The sequence below is a fragment of the Acinonyx jubatus genome, chromosome C2 (genome assembly GCF_027475565.1).
Source record: "Acinonyx jubatus isolate Ajub_Pintada_27869175 chromosome C2, VMU_Ajub_asm_v1.0, whole genome shotgun sequence".
NCBI lineage: Eukaryota > Metazoa > Chordata > Mammalia > Carnivora > Felidae > Acinonyx > Acinonyx jubatus.
Window position 1 is genome coordinate 117871385 of NC_069384.1, and position 25355 is coordinate 117896739.

The window sequence follows — 25355 nt, forward strand, 5'->3', positions numbered from 1 at the left end:
TGATTAGGAGTTGTGAAATGGTGATATTCTAACACTCCTGCATTTATTAACTGGAATAATTCTACATATTTTATAAATTCTTCCACTCAATTATTTGATTACCCTAGGATAAGGCAGGATGAATGCTTCTTTGTCTCCAAGTAATCAGTTTCCAGAATAACTCCTTAATACTCCTCCAAAGGTGACTGAATTGGTTTATCTTTGTTTGCTATTAACATTTGGAATGCATAATTTACATATTTAAATTGTTCTGGTCCATTGTAGTTATTATCCATAATCTCTTATCCATACAGAGATTATCAAATTACTTTTGAGAAAAGATGGTGGTATTTGAGAGCTTTCCTGCTTTGGTGAGAACTGATAGGTATTACTGTTAATTTTTAGATGTCAAATGGTACCATGATTTTGTTGGAAGAGAAATGTGTTATGTCAAATCAAATAACATCTCTCAGATTTGCTCAAAATAACCTGGGGGCAAGTAGGTTGGGATAGAGATAAAATAAGTTTGGCCATAGGTTGCTAACTTTTGAAGTTAGTATAAAACTATAGTCAACTACTGTTCATTATGTTATTCTGTTGTATACAGTTGAAAAAATCCATAATGAAGTTTTAAAACTCCCATTTCAAGAGTAAAAGTTACCTATTATTAAAAAAGTTTATAACAGAAAACCAGGAGAAAACACACAAACTTACGTTCAGCTCATATCCAACCAGATAGTTTCTGAAAATGATATCATGCAAGAGGAAAAAATATACATGCAAGAGGAAAAAAACTGATTTATTACACAACCTCACTTTCCATTAAAAAAATTTTGGATATTTGAAGTTAAGAGATAGTATGAAAAGTGTGATTCTTAAAGTATTCTTTATTAAGATCATTAAAAGTTGTAGAAACAACTTTATTATTATAAAGGCACAGGGAGACAGTTCTGATAAAATATTCAAATTAAACAGTAACTTACAGTACAAAAGACAATTTTAATGCACATACAAACCCCAAATGTCTGATTCAAAAATATTTTACTGTGTCTATTAATGGGCAATGATTAAAAATATAAATTGCTGCTGTATAATAAATATCTGATAGTGAACATCTTGATAGCAAAGTGAACAAAATATTTATTGCTTTTCACATACATATTTTTCCCTGTAATTTAAAATTCCTAATTCTTTTACTATCTTCTCAATCTTTCCACATAATCTCATGGGGGAAATGGTAGTTGTAACAACTACCTCCAGTAACAATCACTGCTGGCAGTGTTTTCTCACTTCCTGTTTTGCAATCACAATCACTTTTCCAAAGTAACATGAATGTTTGCTAAGCCACATGAAGACAACCCTCTGTGACTGGCATTCTAAAGTTTGTAATGAACACTTATCAAATATAAAAGGTGCTGTTTTGAAAATGTGTACTTTATTTGAAGTTCTAAGTGGAGAATGACAAATCATTTTACCGACTCCCCTCAAAAGTTTCCTGAAGTTGTAAAAAGTCAGCTTAGTAAAATTTCTAGCACTTAAATGTTTCTTTGAGGGCCAGTTGATACCTGTAATATATGGATGTATAAAAATTAACATAATGCAATCTATTTTATAATGGAGAGACCTTACCCTTCTCCCAGTTTTTATACTGAGATTAACATTATTGATTTCATCATGCTTTTTTGTAGCAACCCAGTTATAGATGGTACAAGCAGAATTTCTATCACAACAGTAAAATAACATGAATGCACCATCTTATCTCAATGCTATTTCAACTTAAATATCTACATTAAAGTATTTGATAATCATTGTAAAGTTACTTAACCGTATGTCATGTTCAGACAGTGTGTAGCAGCTAGTAATGTGCCTGGCACAGAGTTGATGGTCAATAAATAGTTGCCGAATGAATGAAAAAGAAAAGAAAAACTTGGCTTTGGTTGTGCACATTTTAATCACTTTCTGATTTAGAATAAGGTCAGTCTAGAACTAAATACTACTGCACACTACACCAAACTTTGCTGTAAGCTAAAGCAATAATTCTAAACAAATAAACAAAAAAAGGATCACCTAGGTCAGTGATAGTCAATTTACATATTGTAACTTTTTAGATTAGCCCACAAATTTCACACATTCATTTTTTATCCACATACTTAAATTTGATTAACAATGGGGTAATGGAGACCAAGTTGGGCAGACTGGCTAAACTATGCTTTTCAATAAAAATTACTAGTCCATCAGTAAATAATGTTATAATGCCCAATTAAACTAAGATGATGACTACCATGTTAATGTCTGCGAAACTACCAATGAATATAAGGTAGGATATCTTTTAAGTCACATATGCTTGGAAGCAGTAGCTTAACTTCTGAACATAAAAGAATAACCAGGGAGATCTGAATGTAACAGTGACAGAGTTCTATTATTGAAAGTGTGATAAGAAGTAGTAGTAGGTGACCAATTTTAAAATCTAACCATGATACTAGATCTAACATTTCTTTGGCATATGCATTACTATCTTGGACTAGTTAGCATTTAAAAAATACTGTGTTGTTTTTTCCCTCAATCAAAATTAATGTTAAGGTGAAGATTGCTAGCATACTCTTCTTAAAGCCTTTTAAAGGACAAGATGACATTTTGCAACATATGCCAAACTTCATGTTTAGTGTACACTTATAGGCATAGAGGGATGTAACTGTTAAATAATCTTAAATGATTTCATGCAATGGTGAAACCACAGAATGTGGAGAGAAAAGTATTTACACAATAAAATATTCAGCTCTGAAAAAACAGTAAACTTGGGAATCTTGCCCTAACAGTAAATGTGTACCGCATAGCACTGAACAAAAACTAGTTCAAATTTAAATAAACTAGAGTAACCTGAATGTGTAAAATTTAATAAAAGACATAAAAATGGGGGTGGGGAACACCTACACATCAGAAGGAAAAAGCGGCCTATAAAACAGGCCAATCTAACTTGACATTCAAAGTAAATGCAAGAGATTCACAAAATCATGATAGTAATGCAAACTAAGTCAAATACCAAGTACCCTTTGATACACAAGCCAAAGTAACTATCAGACTCATTTCCAATAGCTTCACGATATTCATTAATCCACTCAGGCATTCAGGGGAGCGAAGCAGTCAATGATAGCTCAAGTCTCCAAAGTGTAAGAACAAACTTATTTGCAGAAGCGTCATGTAATTTTTGAAGTAATGTCTTATTTTGATGTTAACATAAGATCAGTGCAACTTTATCATCTTCTGAATGTATTACTTCCAAATTTCATTTTGCCATATAGTTTTTGGTGGTTTAGTTTCAGCCAGTGCTATTTAAATGGAAAAAAGGAAAGTTCAGCATAGACTACCTCACATTGTTACTTAATTGTGCTAGATATTCACGCAGCTCTTTTGCAGCTTGGAATCTGCCATAGCGTTTCTTTGGGTTGGCACACTCATCCAGCAAGGCCTCTAGTCGGCCATCTTTGGCAATTTCACTTGGTGGATCATGAAGGAGTCCTCCAGAAGTGCCACGCCAGGTGGCATGTCTGGATAAGAGGTTCTGACAAACAGCATAATAATTGTGGTCCACAGTCGCACGAGCACAAAGAATTTCTTTCGAAAATGATAAGCAAGCCTCCTTATCACAGTCATCAAATTTGCTTTCATACCATACATCCCAATTTTCAGGTTTATCTGTGAAAGGGGGAAAAGCAGAAAGAGAAAAATACATTTTAAAAATGTTTTCATTGCTTCCCAAAATACACTTCACTAATTACCACAGTAGTATTTCTTGCTCCAATTGTATTATAATTTTAAACATTTAAATATATTAACTTATATAGAAACATTTATCAGGAGTTAGCCAACGTCAGGCCGAAAGATCAGATAAGGCCCCTACTACTTAAAGATTTTAGTCTGGATAGAAACTTTCCACCATACAGAGGAAGTACCACACAGAGAAGTAGGACACAATGCTACAACAGTACACAGGAAGCAGTACTCCTGCCTGGGGCTACAGAAGGCTGCAGGGAGAGTATCTGATTTAGGTCTTAAAACAAAAGGCTAAGTCTGAAAAGAAATGAAGGAAAACAGTAGTGTAGGCTCAGTATAGTGTGTGCAAAGGCAAGGACTTAAGGGATTGTTCCAGCTGATTCAGGAGATAAGTAGTTCACTGAGGCTAGAATGTGAGACAGCTCCTGGAGAGAAAGTATAGAAGAGCCTAGAGAAATAGGTTGAAACTTGGGTGGTCATGAACATGATTTCTTTTACAGGAAGGTAACTCTGCGGGCTCGCGAGTGGCTCAGTGGGTTCAGCATCGGACTCTTGATTTCTGCTTAGGTCATGATCTCACAATTCGTGAGTTTGAGCCTGGCATCGGGCTCTGCACTGACAGTATGGAGACTGTTTCAGATTCTCTCTCTCTCTCTCAAAATAAATACACTTAAAAGAAAAAGAAAAGGTGACTCTAGAATGAAGACGGGAGGGATTAAGATGATGAGAGCAACTAATAGTCCAGATAAAAAAGCCACATTGTAGAAACGTAGGAGACAAAAATTAACAGTTAAGTTTAAGTTGAAGGTTCTAAATGGATGACAAGGTCAACAGTATTTACATAACAGGGTTAACATTTCATATGGAGAGAATAAATATAAAGTACCTATGAGGTATTCAGGTAGGCATATCATATGTGCAATTAGAAATTGACTTGAAACTTAGTACTTTAACTTTTTAATGTTTATTTATTTTTGAGAGAGAGAGAGAGAGAGAGAGAGCGTGAGCCGGGGAGGGGCAGAAAAGAGGGAGACACAGAATCTGAACCAGGTTCCAGGCTCTGAGCTGTCAGCACAGAGGCCGACTCAGGGCCCGACCTCACAAACCATGAGATCTGAGCCGAAGTCAGACACTCAGCCGACTGAGCCACCTAGGTGCCCCGAAACTTAGTACTTTGAAGTCAGAGGTACAGTACACATATTTAGAATGCATCAACATAAGAATGCTTGATGGAGCCAAGAGAAGAACTGAATTATATTGGAAAGTGTGTTGAAAGCAAAGAAAGAAACAAAGGGCAGAACCTTTGGGACTTAAGGGGTTGGTAGAGGAGAAATTAGTGAAAAAAATTCATTCAGCAAATCATTATTTGAGTGCCTATTCTATGGCAGGCAAGGGTATATACTGGCAAACAAAATAATAGATGGTTCCTGCCTTCACTGGCTTACAATCAAGTATGTGAAATGGTCATTAAATAAACATTATCATAAACAGTGGAAAATGCTATGAAGGAAACAAACATTTTTAACAGTAGAAAGGTTTAAGAAAGAAACAACCCTCCCTACCATTAGATACGGTGGTCAAGTATAACATTTAAGCTAAGCTTCAAAGGACAAGTAGCTACCTATTTATGGGAAAGAGGTGAGGTTAGGCATTTTAGGCAGAGGTCACTGCATTATGGGAAAGCCCAGAAGTAAAAGGTTCATTCAAGAAACCAAAAGGCCACTGTAGCTGAAGCATCAAAGGCAGTAGACAGAGGGATATTAAAAGTGATGCAGATTGTGCCCCGGTAAGAAGTTTGATTTTATTTTTTCTTTAGGTCTGTTTAACATTTCTTTTGTACACAGAGAACATAACTCAATCTTTCACTTGAAACGTTTACAAATATGTTACAAAATTTAAATAAAACATTGGTTCACCTTAAGCGCTTACATTATTTTGTAAATTGAAGTATAATTAATATACATTGTTTTATTAGTTTCAGGTACAAAACATATTGACTCTTCTATATATTATCCAAAGCTCACTATGGTATGTGGTCACCAACTGTCACCATGTTATTACAATATTATTGACTATATTCCTTATGCTATACTTTTCATCCTTGTGACTTATAACTGGAAGTTTGTATTTCTTAATCCTCTTTATCAATTCTGCCCCATCCCCTCTGACAACCATCAGTTTGTTCCCTGTATTTAAGAGTCTGGTTTTATTTTGTTTTTTACATTCCACATGTGAAATCATGGTATTTGTCTCTTTCTTCCCGAATTATTTCATTTAGCATAATGCCTTCTAAGTCCATCTTGCAAATGATAAGATCTCATCCTTTTTTATGGTTAATATTCCCTTATATACACACACACACACACAACACTTCCTCTTTATCCATTCACCTTAAGTTGCTTCCATATCTTGGCTATTGTAAATAATGCTACCATAAACATAGGGGTGCATACATCTTTTCAAATTGATGTTTTTGTTTTCTTTGGAAAATACCCAGTAGTGAAATTACTGGATCATATGGTGTTTCTATTTTTAACTTTCTAAGGAACCTCCATATTGTCTTCCACAATGGTTGCACTAATTTACATTTCCACCAGTAGTCCATGATGGTTTCCTTTTCTCCACATCCTCACCAACACTTGTTACTTCTTCTCTTTTTGTTACTAGGTATTCTGACTGGTGTGAGGTGATATCTCATTGTAGTTCTGATTTGCAATTCCCTTATGATCAGTGATGTTGAGCATCTTTTCAGATGTCTGTTGGCCATCTGTATGTCTTCTCTGGAAAAATGTCTATTCAGGTTTTCTGCTTATTTTTTAATAGGATTGTTTTTTGGTGTTGATATTTAAGTAGGAGTTTGAATTTTACCTAAAGAACAATGGGAAGTCATTAAAAATATTGAACAAGGGAGTGATAAGATCAGCTTTATGTTTTAAGAAAGAAACTATGTGAGTAGAAGGAAACCAAAGGACGGAAGAATTGCAGGAAGTTGTTACTTATCAGTCACTTCACGAATTTGGCAATTAGGTGGTTGCTAATGGTAATACAGGATTTTAAGTCAGGTTCTAATGGGTGGAGGCATGAATGGAGGCTGAGGGAGTAGAAACAGGAAGAGTAAACAATGTATTTAAAAATAGGTGAAAAACGCAGGGCCTTGGAAAAGTCTTAGACATATTTGTTTATGGGGAGGGAAGAGAAATTGGATTTTAAGGAAGGAGTGGGAAGCTGAAGATAAATAACGCAACAAGTTCTCAGAGAAGGATCTACTCTGAAATAGAGAAATTAATGTGTATGGTTTTTACTAGTTTAGATAATAAAGGAAAGGACACTGCGGGAGTTGCCACAGAGAAACCTCAGTGTCCTTGTGAAAGAAAAAATAAAGATCATTTCCCAGAAAGAGGTCAGAAAAGAAGGTAAATAAATAAATATGAAATTTTGTAAAGTAGATATTTAAACAGCTTTCCTGGGTGGCTCAGTCAGTTAAGTATCCAATTTCAGTTCAGGTCATGATATTAGGGTTCGTGAGTTCAACCCCTGCGTTGGGCTCTGTGCTGACAGCTCAGAGCCTGGAGCCTGCTTCGGATTCTGTGTCTCCCTCTCTCTGACCCTCCCCTGCTCGTGCTCTCTCTCTCTCAACAATAAACGTTAAAAAAAAAAAAATTAAACAGCCCTTCAATGAGACATTTCAAAAGTGGCCAGAGCTAAAGTAGCACTGGAGCAATGCTCACTATATGAATACACTTGTGTAGTTGTATTTATCCAAGCTTAGGAATTAGTTGGTATAAAACTGTGACACGTATTCCAAGAATGTCTGGATAAAAAAATAACAAGAAATTATTTTTACAAACACTGAAATGAAAATTTTGAAAGTTGAGGTAAGTTGCACAACTTTGTGAATATACTAAAAGCCACAGAACCGTACACTTTATTTTTCAATTTAATGTTTATTTTTGAGAGAGAGATGGAGTGTGAGCCAGGGAGGGGCAGAGGGAAGAAGACACAGAATCTGAAGCAGGCTCCAGGCTCTGAGCTTGAACTCAAACCAGAGATCGTGACCTGAGCCAAAGTCAGATGCTTAACCGACTGAGCCACCCAGGCACCCCTGAACTATACATTTAAAAAAGAAAAGCATGATGGAATCCGATGCGACACTCACAAATGCAGGAAGAAGTAAGTGGGGAATAAAGCACTCTAGCAGGCTGTCTATTCCCTGTGGGAGGATCTACATAGCAAGTCAAGAAATAATCAGAAAACAGTTTGGTGAGTATAGAATCAGAACAAGGTACTGGGAAAAACCAAGTATTTAACAGGATCAAGAGAAGATCGTGCAAAACCTAAGAGTCAAACTAATAAATTTTTGTTAATTTCCTGCATTTCCCAGATGCCATACATTTTTGGTCTGAGTTCATCAAAAAATCTTCCTAAGACAGGAGAAGAGGGGATTAAAAATATAAGACATTCACCATAGAGCAACAATCTTTCAATTTCTTTTACTAAGTAGATTAATTGCAGAGTTACAGGCTTTGTCTCTGACACTTTAAAATTCCTGTGGCATTTAATTTTCAAAACACTTCAGACAGTCTGCCCACCTATCCTATGAAAAGCTCACAAATAAATGGAGAGGAAAGTTTTGGGTAAGATGTAATAATGTCAAACCGAAGTTAGGGATCTGCAGTGCTAGAAATCATCTAACGGTTAAACAAAAAAAAAAAAAAAATCACCGTTGGAACCCCACAGAACAATGGAACACAGAACATCACTGTAAGAGATCCCACAGGAAAATAAGACCTCCATGTTTACTCTGGTAGTCTGTCACTATATAAAAACTTAATTCTGCATTACACTCCTAAACCACAAACTGTAGCAGACTACATGAAAAATACACACACACACACACACACACACACACACACACACACACACACACAGTATACCTGGACATTTGAACTCAAAGGATATTTTACTAAATATGGAGAAACTCTGACTAAAAGTACAAGTATAATAAACTAGTATGTGTTTACTGACACTGGTCAAAAAAAACAAAGAGGCAAGGCTGCCATCTAAGAAGGAAACTAAAGGTTTTTTTCATATAAATGTAAACTTTATTTTATCATAGAAAAAATCTGTACAAAAAGCAAATCTAAAATTTATATACTTACTTTGTCTAATTAACCTTTTGTCGGCAACCAAAACATTTTCAGCATCCACAATGATTACCTTCCCATCTCTAGGACCAACTGCAAAATTGTCAAAGCTGACGTCCAGGAGGTAGAGTGCAAATTCAAAGTCATTGTTTGTAAGCTGCTCAGCTATTTCCATCAATTGCCAAGCGAGGTCAACTCGTTTCTCCCATGGTGCATTAAAGTAACTCCACAGTTCTTCTCCAACGTAATTTACAGCCACCATTCTTCCACAAGCTCCAAGATATTTTGCAAATGGCCAACCTTCATCAGATGGAAAACTCTACAAAAGAATTATCTTCATATTACAAAAGATCCTGATGAAGATATCCTAGGTCTACCCCACCTCCCCCGATCCTCTTAGCAGAGACTGTTACTAGGCATGCACTTGATATTTCTTATTATATTCAGGAGTTGAAGAGAAATAAAGTTGATTTCTTTTCTAATTCATAACATTACTATGGACCTAAAATCTTTAAAAAAAATTTTTTTTTCAACGTTTATTTATTTTTTGGGGGGACAGAGAGAGACAAAGCATGAACGGGGGAGGGGCAGAGAGAGAGGGAGACACAGAATTGGAAACAGGTTCCAGGCTCTGAGCCATCAGCCCAGAGGCTGATGCGGGGCTCGAACTCACGGATCGAGAGATCGTGACCTGGCTGAAGTCGGACGCTTAACCGACTGCGCCACCCAGGCGCCCCTGGACCTAAAATCTTTTTAAATAGGTAACTTTGCATTATAAAGCTAAAACAGAGTAAGTCTTGCTTATCAAAATTTCAGAACCACACTGATCAACAAAACATAAGCCACCTTCCTTATTACCAAATCTAGAAGTATTTACATTTTCCTTTATCTTTCTAATTTGTTTAAGTACATTCAACCATCCTTTCCTTTGAATGAACAGCACTACAGGCCTATTAGCCAGCAAGTATTTACCAGGCAGCACACACTGTGCTGTACTGGCAAGAAGAGTGAATGAACTAAACAGAATCTTTAAAAATAAAAATTTTAGAGGAGAAGACAGATAGCAAGCAAGTAATTTTGAGTATAACAAATGTCAGTTATTAAGAAGTAGTGTAGGTCCTAAGGGAGCATTTAATAGAGGCTATACCTAGTCCACAAGCGGGCAGGGGTAGAATTTAGCAGGGGATTCACAGAAGTGTCTCTTACCCCAAGATTGGTAAAAAGCAGTCTGATATCCTATTGATGCAACCTGCACTCCAGGTACCTTTGGTCCCAAGTCAGTTGTCTCCCTTCCTACTCCCACTGTATTTTCTGTTCACCTTTAGCTCAACTTCAAAATTACTTATTATCTTAATCTTCGCAAGGTTTTCTAGGTTTTGTAATCACTGGGAAAATTAACTGGCTAAAACAAAAGTCTTCCATATTGATGAACAAGTCACTGTCAACTCAAATGTCAGGCTTTATCTAAGATACTTCCCAGTGCTAAAATGCCCAACTACAAAAATGAGCATTGTAGTGCAAAAGGATGGGAAGTAATGTTTTAAACAACTCCTTGGAAGATAACATGACTAGAGGAAGTTATGTTATGTGCCATTCCTTCAGCCTAGCATCTTTCCTTGAATTGGGGGAAAAATTGTAAGATGGTATTTACACAAACACTGCAGGGGAAACAAAGGAAAACACTGCAGAATATAAATACAGCTTACTTCTATTGCTAAAAATTGAACAATCTATGTACATTTAGAGAGCTGGAGATGAGGCCTTTCTTGTTGGACCCCTTATAAAAATAATATTAACTTAACTCTGAACTTTCATAAGTGAAAAAATTCAATAATATCCTTAACATTAAAATGTTTGTCAACTTAAAAGCAAAAGGTTCTTAGAACTAAACTTCATCCATAATTACCTGTTTTCATTTGTGATTTCTTTCAACTGTAACTATTAATGAACAGTAACTGTACTTGTTCTTTGTGTATGTAACTTTAAGTTTTAGTATCTGCAGTTTTGTGATAAAACACTAATTATGTAAATTAAAGATATGATAGTATGAATCTTTACATATAGTAAATGAATTGATTCAATTTTAATTCAGATCCAACATCTACTCTGATTCTTTAGCAATTAGAGGGAAGCACCCTTCTCCTCTTGTATCTGAGAATTTTTTATTACTTATGGATACTGGGAAAAGTGACAGACTGCTCATGTCCAAAGTGAACTGCTAAATCCGGTTTGCTAACCATGTGTTTGTTATTTTCAACTTTTTCTTCTCAATTTCAAAATACCTCCATGACTCTGAAAATTTACACAAATGATTACAAAAGATTTAACTGTTTCCCAGAAGTATTCATGTACAAAGTACCTGACATTAACAAAAAAAAGGAAAGCACTAAAAATTGGTAAATGGGAGATTATATACTTTTGTCCTGCAAAAAGTAAAACAAAAAAATTCCCTCATACACTATTGGTATATTATTCACATGCCATACTGTAAAACAGATACAAACATATCTTTGTGAAAATAAAATGGTCTTTGACAACAGGAGAAAAGGGAACCCTGCCAACATCTGCACATGTACAAATGCCTCCTTGTTTTTGGAGACTTTCCAACTGGCAAACGACAGTTAAATATACACTTCATTACCCAAGGCCCTCATAGAAGAGGATAAAATATATGAACAAATGTCACAGTGAGCAATTTTATATTCATACAATGATTTTTGACAATGTTAACTAAAATCCTGTTATGCCTCATTTTAAGAAGTGCACTGCAATTCTTTCACATAGCTTGCTATCTAATCTTTTGGAAGAACTTTAATAAATGAATTCACGCTACTAGTTCAGATGACATTTTTTCATTGTATAATCAAAATAGTCAGATTTCATTAATGAGAAAAGAATTCTATTGAACACACTACAGTACAAAGAAAATGCTCAAAGGAAGCCGAAATATAATTTTTATTTAAAACAATTCTGGCTTAGCATCAAGTTTCCATGGTCAGAGTTTGAGAGACAAAATTTTAAGATGTTACAGAGTGGACTTGGACTTGTTAAATATTTCAAGCAATGAGAAACACAAGTTCTTACTCTCTGATTCCCAAACTCCCACAGGGCAAAAACAAACACACACACACACACACACACACACACACACACACACACACACAGAGCAGCTAGAATAAGAAGTTTATTGCTGAGGTCTACAGGTTTTATTTTAAAACAAACCTTAAAATCAGATTTTCAAATTGCCTAGAACAACAGACACATAGTTTAAAGTAACCTGACATAAAGTGTGTGTATTTTAATAAGTTATTTACAATTAAAAAAATATGTACAAATACTTTTCATTTGAAGGAAGGAGTCTTTAAACTTGGAATGATTTAAATTCTAACTGGACTGGAGGCACTCCAATTAATTGTTTATGGTTTTTTATCAGGTCTTAACCTACATCAAAGTGTAATATGTAAAGTCTTTAAAACTAAATATTAGTTCAAAAGTGTACAAAGTTACAAAATAGTTATAAAACTATGTATTTCCATTACTGTATTTTTTTTAAATTAAGTTGGTGAGAACCCAAGAAAACTTCTAGGAGTATTATTAGCAATGTAGAAATTAAAAATGGATATTCAAGTATTAAGATACACATGACTGATAAGATTTAAATAAATATTAAATGCCATCACTGTTAATTTATAAAATATAAAGTATTTTGAGTATGAAACCTAAGATAAATCTCTCTCTCTCTCTCTCTCTCTCTGGTAACAGAAAACTACAAGTTACCTCTTGGATACCTGATAAAACCCAAATACTACTAATAACAATATTACATGCATCGACAGTAGCTTAAAGCCAAAGTTACAGAAATAAGTAAACAAAACCACTGGTGACATTATATGTACATATTTGATATTAAAGATCAGAAAATGTAGATATCTTATGCTCTTTATGGTATATAACATTTTATAAAACTTGTATACTTAAAAGACAATATAATATACAAGTAGAAAAATGGAATTGAAATCATAAGAGTAGCTTTAAGGTCCACCTTCACTCTGCATCTCACTAAGAGTGACTGTGGCAAAGCCAAAACTTCTTAGAGCTTTAGCCTATTCCTCTGTAAAACTGGAATAATATTTGTACTACCACATATATTCATCAAGGCAACCCAAGGACCAAAAGAAAAATAGTATAAAATATACTTTGCAGATTTAATATTACTTTATGAAGAAATGCTTACCAAAACATTTTATTTTTCCTATTTATTTTATACTTCCTAAATAAATCTGCTAAATAAGAAGTCCAGATATTCATCAAGAGTTACCCTTATTTTCATATCACTTACTGAAAGGCATCTAGGAATAATGAACATCTTCCAAATACAGTCAAGAACTACCAAACTAGAAAAGCATTGTTACTGTCCTCTAGTAGTTTCTAATTTACAATGAAATATATTAATTAGTCACCAAACTTTAAGTAATGAAAAATGTGTAGGGCATCTAAAAAAACACCAAAAATACAAAAAAAATTAAAACTTGGTAACATATATACACATAAACTCAACCCTGTAATTCACTTTTCATTTACAATAGTTAAGTACCACATAATAAATTCTAAGTGCTGAAGTAATCCATCACCTATTTATTGATCAAAATCAACCATCATGATGGTTTATATGATTTATATAGAAGACGTGAAATCTAAGAATTCTAGAGTTGGAATGTATGTGAGTTGTAAATCCAGTTTAATCTTATTAGCACAGTTTAAATGATTTGCCCAAAGTCACACAGATAAAAGGCTGATACAACCCCTCAATCCAATATCCTCCTGTTTCAGAAGTTTCCAAATTTTGGAAAGGTTGCATATATTACATACACCTATTATGCAGAGTCTGGGACATATTATGCTGAGAAAATAACGTAAGCTTATACATTCTAAGTGGGATAAATTACATAAATTATCTCATGTGCTTTCATATATATGTTTTTAATTTGACAAAACCTTTGTCAAGTTTTTAAACTGGAATTGCAGGTAAGGGACTGTAGGTTAACTCACATTCCACTGACTACTCAAGCAGCTGGAGTAAAAGAGAGTTAGGAGATTCAGTGTGGAATGAAGAGAATATAAATTTTGTATTAAAAAATTCTAGATCTAGCCTAACACCATCATGAAATGCTAAGTAAACAGCTGTAAATAAAACATAATCCCTATTCGCAGGAAGCTTTTTCAGCCAGAGTTGGGAGGATGGTTGTTAAATACACATAAATTATAAACTACACAATTTGTTACAAATTACAAAGTAAGAGTAGCTGAGAAAGAGTAGAGACCTATTTCAGACTGTGTGGTAAAGAAAGGGCAGCCTCTCTAAGGAAGTGCTACTTACGCTGAAATCTAAGAATGAAAATAGTATTAGATAGACTGGGGAGGGGGCAGTCAGAAAGTTCGAGGCACACAGTACAGACAGAAACCATCTTCTCAGAACTGAAAAAAAGGCCAAATCACCTTCAGAAAAATAAATGAGGAGGAAATGGCTTCAGGTAATAGTCTGGAGAGGAAGGAAGGGATCAAATTATGTTGGGACTTACACAATAAAACACAAACTCCTCAACATGGTCTATATGCTTTGGAAAACAACAACAACAACAACAAACAAAAAAAGGCTTAACATTCAGAAACATTGTACATACTGGAATTAAATATCCTGTGACATGTTATTCTTAACAACAACAAAAAGTTTTTACAATTAAACAAAAAAACACAAGTTTTTACAATTATCACAATACCCTTTAACAACCACTGTCCTACCAGATTACTAAGGTCATTTTATAATGTCAGAACAGTTATTTTAAAAACACATACAACATACAAATAAAACAGATTAAAATAAAGTTAACTCTAGCACTTGTGATCTATAATCTTTTTCTTTCTCCTTACATGACCAAAAGTAGGGTTTGCATACTAAATTTAAAAGACTATACTTCCTTTAATACAGGAAATAAATTATTTTAATGACATTTACTAACTCACAACATTCCATTAAAAGAAATGTAACTTTGAAGTTTACCTAAAGAGGAGATGTATTACAAGATTCACTTTGTAAAGAAGAGAATCCCTAGTACAAAGAAACTGACTTGAAAACAAATCTATTATCAAAACATACAATCTAAAATCTATAGGTTTTCTACAGGACTGGCATTTCGGCACACACACAAATTTAAACTTGGGAATGCTTATAGAAAATGAATGTTACCAAAAGAATAGATTCAATTTGTTTCGAATTATTTTTAAAAGCCCAAATCTGAACAAAATCCCACTGTAGTAATGCATGTTATAACAGCTGTTCACAGAGATTAGTCAACTGTACTGGTGACAGACTAATGTGTTCACAGTTTTGTGAACTGTCTGGAGGGGGAACATAGTAAAATTACTGGGATAATTTAATGGTTACCTAATTTTTGCTAAAACTTCTCTGAGACTTTAGCTTCTTAATTTTATACTGCCAAATAGTGGCCTAACTCCATTGTAAATAGTATAGAATCTTAATAATCTCAAGATTTTCAAGTTAAGAATATGTTCTATTTACTTCATTAAGTAACTTTTCCTTAAGTTTTTATTTACTAATTTTGAGAGAGAGAGAAAGAGAGCATGTGGCGGGGAGAGGGGCAGAGTGAGAGGGTGAGAGAGGACCCTAAGCAGGCTCCACGATCTCAGCACAGAGTCTAATGCAGGGATCAAACCCATGAACCATGAGATCATTAACTACCTGAGTCAAAATCAACAGTCGGACCCTTTACTGACTGAACCACCCAAGCACCCCTAAATAATTTTCTGAATGCCATCTTCTACCCACCTCGAATTCCAACAATATTAAGCAATGCCTTTAAAATACCAAAGTTATGTTATTTCACTGAATATCATGTCAACAGCTATTTCCAAAATTGGAAACTAATGTCAAAATGCATCAACAAAAAATTTGTGTAAGTTTAATAGAAATTAATAGTCTAAGATGAATAAATACACTCTCTGTACCAAAACAAAAAAAAACAAACCCACTTGGCCACATATTTTAAATACGCGTAAATTTACTAGTTTCAACTGATGTTTTCTTAATTACTGTCACAATCAGAAAGTGTGATTCACATTTCTAAGTTGAAATACGTATCTATAAACACCATACTCAAACACTGACTTCTAATAAGACAAAATTTCCAAGAAAGAAAAAATATAATAAGCTTCTTTTGGACCCACTAACCTAAGAATGCTACCTTGCTTTCTTCAGTCAAGACTGGATTTCTTTAAAGAGTCTGCCAAGTAGAACAGTAAGTAGTAACTTACTTCCCTGGTTCCTTAAAAATGTAAGCAGAATTAACATCACCCTTCCAAAAAAGCCTCAAATATCCTCTGGTTGCAAAGTATCTGTTAGACCTAATGCCTGATTTTAGATTTGTGTTTCTGTTGTTGCTTTAAACTCAATAAAGAAAACAAAACTCTTGGTTCCCCTACCCCAAAGCCTGGGGTTCCTCATCATCATAAAGAATTACTCTCTAGTTAGTTGCTCAGACCAAAATCCCAGGAGATAGACTTTATTTTTCTGTTCCATCACACCTTACCCATCAGGAAGTCATTTGAGCTACTTCTCCAAAATATATCGGTTCTGTCATTTTTATAACCTTCATCGCAACCATCTTAATCCAAACCACCATGCTCTCCCCCAAACTTGTGCAAAAGCTTTTCAGATTTCTCTTACCCCATACACCCCATTCTCCACAAACCAAGCCCTACTCAAAACACTTCTATTGTTTCACATTGCTCTGAAATAAAATCCTAAACTCATTTAGCAAGGTTACAAGGCTGTATAGGATATGATCCTTGTCTCCCTCTATGATCTTCTATTCTACCATGCTTTCCTACTCCCATGCTCTTTACTCCTCTGGATTTGCAATATCTCTTGTTCAAAAACACAGCACTCAGATCTTTGCACCACTGACTTTTTCTCCCATTATTCACACCTCAGCTAACCTGTCATTTTTCCTGACCACCCAATTTAGAATATTCTATCCCCAATCCAATTCTCCATCACAAGAGTCTGCTTTATTTTTGTAGTATGTAAAATCTGAAATTACCTTGTTTTTTGTTTGCTGTCTATACCTAGTGCCCCAGAACACAAAGGCTGCACAAACTGTGACCTGGCCTGCCATCTTCACTGTACCCTAAGTGTATATAGATCAGTTCCTGGAACTACTGAGCAATGCCACAGAATTCCTGCCAGATCTTTTCACCTCATAGTTAAAACTCCAAGTGTGCATGAGAAAGGCAAAATATGGAGACCCTGAGGCAACATACCTACCTCAAATAATAGATCTTTTTTTTTTTTTTAAATCTGTTTTAATGTTTATTTTTGAGAGAGACAGAGCACAAGCTGGGGAGGAGCAGGCAAAGAGGGAGACACAATACAAAGCAGGCTGCAGGCTCTGAGCTGTCAGCACAGAGCCCTACACAGGGCTCTAACTCATGAACCCGAAGATCATGACCTGAGCCAAAGTCAGAAGCTTAACTGACTGAGCCACCCAGGCACCCCCATGATGATAGATGGATCTTTTAAGATTCTGTCTCAGAGTCTAAGAAATTAGACCAGACCTAACCTTTATTTCTAAAATTATCATTTAGTTTCTGTACTATTTAGAATTATTAACCTGTAATAACTTACAGAGAACAAGTGAACTTTTGCTTTATATTACTGAATCTTTATCTAAACCCTATTTCTTACAACAGTCTTTCTGTTTCATGGGGGACAAATCCCTAACCCTCCTTTTAATTACTACTCAAAAAAAACCTATACCCTAAAGCTGCTACAGAGGTATTTAAGATGTGTATATATGCAAATAAGGTAACATTTTGAAGGTTTGTCAAAGGAAGAGTAAAATGTGTATTTCTAAGATATCAACATAACGTACTAAAGAACTTTTCAACTACTACACCTATCTAAAAATGAAACGAGTTGATTTGCAAAGTAGTAACATATTGTAAAAAACTTTACAGTTAAAGACATTTTGTGTATTTTGCTGAATAGTTGCATCTCCTTTAATCTTTAAAACAATCTTGTTAGATAACTGTTATAATTCCTATTTTTTTGATTAAAAAACCGAGGCTCTAAAACTTTAAGTGACCATTCAATAGCTTTGAGGTAGTAGAGAATGCTATCACAATACTGCCCCTACCGCTCCTCTCATCCCCCCTGACCCCACACAGGCTAAATCCCATTTATCCTTTAAAACTCAATTCCTCTGTGAAATTTTTCCTGGTATCCACTCCTATAAAGATACGTTAAGATGTCCCTCCCTAAACGAGTCATTTGACAGAGTGCAGGCACCTTTTTTTTTTTTTTTTTTTGGTAGGGCTTATAATGCTATAGCGATTGTAATATTCATTTATATACGTACCTCCTACATAGTAAGTTACCTGCTGCCTAGACAGATCCTTTGAATCCAGGTATCTTATAACTGACTATTTACCAAATGAACAAATAAAATCCAGCTCTACAAGTCCAAAGAGCTTCCAGGCATTTCATAGATAACTCCCTATCAAGAATCAATTTTAGTAAGGACATACAAATTGGATAAGAGATTTGATTACATAATTTCAAACCTTTCAGGGTCTATGACTGGGATGTGTAACCATCCACATCTTACAGTAGTAATTTACAATTATTTACTAACGTTCATTATAAGTGCAGGGAAAATGCAGGGCTTATATTCTAAGGTAGTAGTAGTTTTATACATAATGAATGGAAAGTTAAGAAAGAAAAAATGTCAGCATTCTGTGAAGTTAGCAGTAATGACTGCAACACAGGAAGTAGGCCAGAGACCATAAACCAGAAAAACAAAATAAAAACCAGTCTGATGATCCGCTAAGAAACTAACTACCCATGCCTAGAAAGCAGACCCCAAAAAGTAAGCTTATCTATTCCCTAACATGTGAGGAGTATGTGCTGATCCATGTGGTGGAAATATGAAGGGAAGTAGTTGGAAGATCAGACAAAAGAACAGAAAGGACCTCAGAATTAATAATGGTGAGAAGATATGAATAAATTCAGAAAATAGGCCAGTGGAGCAAAATTATTTTGCTCCACTGATCTGGAAGTGGTGCTTTCCTAAGAGTGACTTGCCTGTTTCTATGGGCTTTCCAAAATAAAAGTCTCTTTTTGGATAAGAGGTAGACAGAATTATTTTATTATTTCAGTTTTTTCATCAAGTGTTGATGCAACCTCTGAGAAAAAAAAAGCAGAAAAACAATAAAACCTCTAGATTTAAGGTTATGAATTAGATAAAAAAGTGCTCTATTTAGAACTACCTAGTCAGAAACATCTCTGAACACTAAATCTGGGAATGCAGTTACCACAATTGTATCTAGTGGGAGAGAAGTAGGTGGCTCCCTAAGCTATTACTTGGCAAAGAAACTCCCGAGACAGTCTGGAACATCCTTTCAAAACTTTGCTACTGCCCCACAAGACACTAGGCTACATTTAGCTCCGTATTTTTTCCCTTTAAAGGCAATCTTTGTTTTTGTTCATTTTGTTTGAAACTGATTGTGGCTATGTAAAAATTGGGGAGGAAGGCAAGCTTGAAACAGGGTTCTCCAACCTGGTCTTCTCATACCCTCTTACCAGGAAGGGACCAAGCACCAAAACCCCCAATCCTCTTTTAGAAGTTTAAAATTACCAGTTAAAGTCAAGCTTAGAAAAGAAGTAGAAAAAGAATAATTTTTCAAGTCAAGAGTGTGACACTCACAGTTATTGAGGCTAAAAAGGAAAAGGACCTACTCCAATAGCCTCATTTTGTAGGTAAGCGAGTCCCATAAAGAAGTTTATCAATTTGTCCAAAGTAAGACAGTTGGTTAAATGACCATAATCTTTTGTTTACTTCAAAAACTGTATATTAGGCAGTACACATTAAAAATATTTTTCCTTTAAGAAGGATTTGTTAAGGACAAAATAACATTCACTCAAAGTTTTCTGTAAAAATTCATCCTGTAATATAGGAATGGACTAAATTAATATAAATAAGTAATGGCTTATAGTCTAATAACTACCTTTAAAGTGATCCATATTCCAACCAAACTTCAAACCAACTGGTCAAATACACTAGATACAGTTACTTTTACCTTATTTAATGTCTAATATTTATTGAGTGCTTACTAGGCATGTGGCACTATATAATGTGTTTCACATGTATTATGTCATGTACAAGAATTGAAATAAAAGTTAAAAACCCACACTGTAAGTGACAGTTACATACTGTAAAAATTAAGGAACTCCTATTAAACCCATGATGCAGGAAATTTAGGAAAAAGTTCTACAAATGCAGTGAAACAAATTTCCATTTCCTTCATACTACACAAACATGAGCTTTCTTTATTTCTGTAAGTAAGACTATCATCACTATCTCTAGGTCAAGTCAGATATACAGTTTGGGCTTCAGGAAATCCAGACAGCATTTTTCTTTAACAAACACACAGCTTCTATAAACTCAAGAATAGGGAACTACAAATATTGGTAGAAAATTTACCAAGAAAATAACAGAAAACATCTTGCCATCTTGCCAAACACTTTTAACATCTTGATTTTCCAATATTCCAAGAATGCTATTAACAATATAGAATAAACTGGGGCGCCTGGGTGGCCGACTTCAGCTCAGGTCATGATCTCACAGCTTGAAGGCTCGTGGGTTCCAGCCCTGCGTCAGGCTCTGTGCTGACAGCTCAGACCCTAGAGCCTGGAGCCTGCTTCTGATTCTGTGTCTCCCTCTCTCTCTGCCCCTCCCCTGCTCATGCTCTGTCTCTTTCTCTCTCAAAAATAAATAAACATTAAAAAAAATTAATAAAAAAATATAGAATAAATAATTCCCTTTCTCCATTTTTTTTCCACTCTCCATTTTTCCTCTCTCCATTCTTTTCTGTGAAAAGAAAAAGTATCAGAGTAGAAGATAAAGGTTCTAGCATTTTGTTACTTGATGTTCACAAAATTTTTTTAGAAGATGATAATCCTATGGCTGAAAACCTTCCTTTGAACTAGATAAGCTGCTGTAAGGGCTAGTAAAGCTATCCAACAATAAGAAGGGAGTTGTACTTTCATACTATTTCATACTGGGAAGGCTGTGTTACAAATCTATATAGCCTTACATACATAAGGTATGAGTGTAATAAGTCTTACAGACTTTTAATACCTTTCATGTCTTCTTTCAAGGCATAATAGAAAATTCAATTTGTTGTTTCTTAACATCAGAAGAGGCGATTTTTAATGGGCTAAATTTACATACATGTTTTGGTTCAAATATTTATTTTGGAAGCATGTTTACCACACTGGAACTTTTCTTAAGAGCAGTTTGATGAAGTCAGTTCAAAATACTTGTTTTTCTCCAAAGTAGTTTTTGGACAATATAAGAAAAATCTGATTTGTGACCAACTGTCCAAAAATTCAATAAGTAGCTCCCTCTCCTGGAAAAAAAAAAAAAAATGTGAGCTCCTCTTCATGCTGTAAAATACATGCTTGGATCTTTAAAAATATTTTTTAAAATACATGAACCAAAAAGTACATCTATACAGCCAAATTTTCTATCATTATTAATACCACATACTATCATAAATGGCTATTAAGTTTTATAGAAACTATATAAATACTAAAATTGTACTTGTTTGTCTAGTTAACAGAAAGTAATTAAACATCATTGACTTAGTGTGTAACAATCTTTGTACCTAATCACAGAATTTAAAGACTCCTTTCACTGTAGTGGTTTTATACCATTATCAAACCTTAATTACATTGTTCATACTTCTTAACTCACTATTTTTTTCCAAAAGAGGAAAGGGTTCTATAAAGAAAGCAGCTCTAGGAAAATTTCTTATTTAAAAATAAATCTTATTCAACTTGCTTGTCATCGTGTTAAAAAAAAAATATGAATGACTGGTATTAAGGACCTCAAATTTATATTTCTCATATCACTCAATAGTTAGAGAGCTAGGTTGCCTGAATTTAAAATGCAAATACAAAAGTCAAAATTAACAATGTTGATAAGTACATGTCCTCACATACTAAAACCAAACTCTTATCCCATAACCTATCTCTCACCCACCCACCAGATCAGAGCAATTGTGTCACTAAGTTTAAATTACAAGAACACAACTGATTTTTTTAAAGTTGTTTATCGCTAAAGATGAAAACAGAGAAAGAGTTAAGTCTGAGGGAAGAGTTAATCAGAAAACAAGATACAAGCACACTTGGCTATCTCAACTATAAAGTAAACTGAAAATGTCAAGACAACTTCAAAATTCAAAAAATATAAAAGCTTCTCATATAAAGCAGACTTACCGTAGCGCAAAATGAATGCCAAGATATTTTTATAAAGCAGTGGATAATGTTATTAAAACATTAGTCCTAGTATTTGTTGATTCTAATACATCAATACTCATAATTACCTGATAAAAATCTTTCAACAGGCACCCTCTATTACAAGTGAGAAAATGTGTACTAAGATAGCTCCTTACTAAATCTTGACAGACTATCTGCAAATACACTGCTGAAGCTTTCTACAAGGACCAACATTCCTAATATAAACATCTCCTTCCTAATATAAACATCTATTTCTCAAAGAAAAAAGATAAATGAAAAAAAAGTTTCAAATCAAATGTATATAAATGAGGACTTAAGCTTCACAGGCTAACTGCTTTTATTGAAATTATTTGGTAAAATAATTTCTTGTAGGGAAATTTACCCTCTAAATTTTATATACCATTCATTGTTAAAGAGAGCAGTGTTTAATATACAATCTGTACTTTCTATGTGATTCGTTACATACATCCTATGACAGCTTAAAATTTACGAACACTCACACTAAAGTCTTGAGGCAAAGTATTTACTTCGTGTTAAAATTACTTGGCTGAACTAATTAAACGAAGCTGGTTTCTCTTAGCTAAGTTGGGTGATGGAGAACTTGAGAAAAGAAATATAAATGAATACCATATATTCCTATTCACGCGCTTCAGATTAAAAAAACAAAAGAAAACCAAGAATCCTGTACAACCACACCCCCCACTAGTGACATTCTCAGCAGAACAGAAAGAGAATGAAGCATACCAGTTACTTGTGATTAATTTTAAGTTATCCTCCCCACCCTGTATTAAACAGCAAAACAGGCATGGAAAAGGAGCAAGGTAACTTTCCTGCAATTACAGGAGGGATCACAATCCCACATTAGTCACCACTATCCAAGGACACCGCACTGAAGCTGGGTGGGAATGTGTAGAAACTCAGGAACTACTCCAATGGTCAACAGTTTTTCGGGTTTTGTTTTCTCTTTTTGCGGTCACCAGTAAGAAGATGCCAACCTACTCGCCCCTAAAATGTACGTTTGTTTTCAAAATAAAGTCGCGTGAGAGCCAATAACTCAACTGGACCAGAGGTGAGAATCTCCTTCCCCTGTTTCTCACCCTGGCCTAACATGTCATCTTCTTCCTGCAGTCAAATTACTACATGAATACGGCAGGTCACAGAATCAGGATGAAAATGTCGGTCTTGGCCTCAAACCCTCCCAGTCCAAGTCCAAAAATGCCTTACTTTCTCCCCTTCCTAGTCCCACTCAAAGCACGATTTATGGATTAACCTCATCCCTGACCGCAGTCTCCATTCCCCAGCTTTTCCTCAAATTAGCTGCCACATAAATGAGTTAAAGAATAAAACAAAGACTTTGGGGGCGAAGTTAGACCAGCCACAAAGAGTACTGAAGGGGAGAGCAAACGCGGTACAGAAACACTTGAGAAGAACTAAGAAAGATCCAAGGGCTCATGAACAGACTGCGCCGTGGAAGCGCAAACCCCGGCTGATAAAAGCAGAAAGGCTGGGAGAAGAGCCCAAGGAAACTCACAAGAGAGACATTTTGGGAACGTACAAGACGCGCTCCCTCTGGTGTTTAAAGGATCCGCAGTCAAATCCAAGATGCGCTCGAGTCTAGGTGCCAAGAACAGACTCTCCACCAGCCAGGTCGCCCTCCGCAATCCGACACAGTGCCCAAGGGTCCCCCAGGGCCGCCCCCTTCCCACGCCCGCAGGCTGGCCCAGCCGGGCCGGGTCCAAACTGGGCAACGAGCGCGGGTGTAGCCACTTCTCCGACTCCAGTTCGCCCGCGCGGCCCTTCCCGGCAGGACGCCCCCCACCCGGGCTCCGCGCCTACCTGTAGCACCAGCGGCTCGGGGTTGAAGGCCAGGGTCAGCAGCAGTTGCATACGCTCCGAGTCCTTGAGGTTGCGCAGCAGGAAGCTGCCCGAGTCCTTGGTCTCCGCGTAGCGGCGCACCAGGCGATCGAGCAGGCGCTGCGAGGGGCAGTGCACCAGGTCGGACCAGCCCTCCACCGCCTCCGGCGTGAGCAGCCGCACGTCGCCGTTGAGGCGCGCGAACTCGGTGCGGGGCATGGCCTGGAGCAGGTCGCAGCGGGGTCGGCCGGTGGCCCGTTTGCAGATGCTCTGGTCGAGCTGCGCCAGCTCGCGCTGCGAGCCGAGGCGCTTGAGCACCACTCGGCGGCGGCCGCCCTCGCGGGGCTCGCCGTACTGCGCGAAGTAGACGTTCTTCACGTTGAGGAAGTCCAGCAGGCGCAAGCGGCCCCACGCCTCGAACACCACCTGTCCGTTGAGGAAGCGGCGGCACCAGCTCGTGCCGAAGCACGCCGGGCACTTATTGAGCTGCAGGAAGCGCCGGTCGGCCAGCTCGTTGCGCTGCCAGGAGGCGAGCAGCGACGGCGAGTGCAGCACCATCAGCACCAACAGGCTGCCCAGCGCCGCCAGCTTCAGCGAGCGGGACAGGCGGCCCAGCTTCGGGGGCACCAGGCGCCACATCCCGCCCGCCGCCCGTCCACACGCACCCGGAGGGCGAGGGCACCCCGTGGGCGCCCCCGCCGCGCCGAAACCCGAGGAGCGACCGGCTGGGGCCCCCGGGCGAGAGAAGGAGCGAGGTCGCGGGCTGGGGCAGGAGGCGGAGTAGGTGTGTAAGAGAGAAAGAAGGGGAGCGGGAAGGAGCCGACCAAAGCAGGCTGCGACTTCTTCCCGTCACTAGACTCCACAACTCTCGAGCTCCCTCCTCCGAGCTCCCCGCCCTCCGACTCCGGCGGCGCCTCCTTCACGCCAACCAAGTTATAGAGGAGCGGGAGGGGGAGGGAGCGCGGGGACCCGACGGCCGCGCGTCCGCGCGCGCGCACGCGCACTGTTCGCTCGGGGGCGCGAGAGCTGCGGCGGCGGCCGCCTGTGGGGCGAGCGGGGTCTCTGAGGAGAGGGAAGAAGGGACTCACGGAAGGGGATGAGAAGCTGGAATGTCTCACAGCGAAAAGTAGCAACAGTGTAGGAAGGTGGGAAGGATGAGGTGCCCGCGCGTCCCTGACGCCTCACGCCCCGATTCGTACGCGCCGGCTCTCCAGAGAGGGAGAGGGGGC

At 37.0% G+C, this 25355-nt stretch overlaps 1 protein-coding gene across 1 annotated transcript; it reads right to left on the minus strand.

The window, feature by feature from the left end:
• Positions 1-848: 848 nt before the first annotated feature.
• Positions 849-25341, minus strand: DIPK2A (divergent protein kinase domain 2A). The gene is made up of 3 exons (XM_027061669.2): positions 24109-25341; positions 8910-9213; positions 849-3672 (listed from the first exon to the last, which is right to left on the minus strand). The coding sequence occupies exons 1-3, from the start codon at positions 24763-24765 to the stop codon at positions 3341-3343; spliced, it is 1293 nt and encodes a 430-aa protein (XP_026917470.1). The 5' UTR covers positions 24766-25341; the 3' UTR covers positions 849-3340.
• Positions 25342-25355: the final 14 nt, after the last annotated feature.

What these genes read in the sequence shown, in the direction of transcription:
- DIPK2A (XM_027061669.2), bottom strand. Translation starts at nt 24,765, where the DNA reads ATGTGGCGCCTGGTGCCCCCGAAGCTGGGCCGCCTGTCCCGCTCGCTG. An exon ending in CCGAGCCGCTGGTGCTACAG is followed by an intron (nt 9,214 to 24,108) that starts GTAGGCGCGGAG and finishes ATTCTTTTGTAG; the next exon opens with AGTTTTCCATCTGATGAAGG. An exon ending in CAAAAGGTTAATTAGACAAA is followed by an intron (nt 3,673 to 8,909) that starts GTAAGTATATAA and finishes CCCCTTTCACAG; the next exon opens with ATAAACCTGAAAATTGGGAT.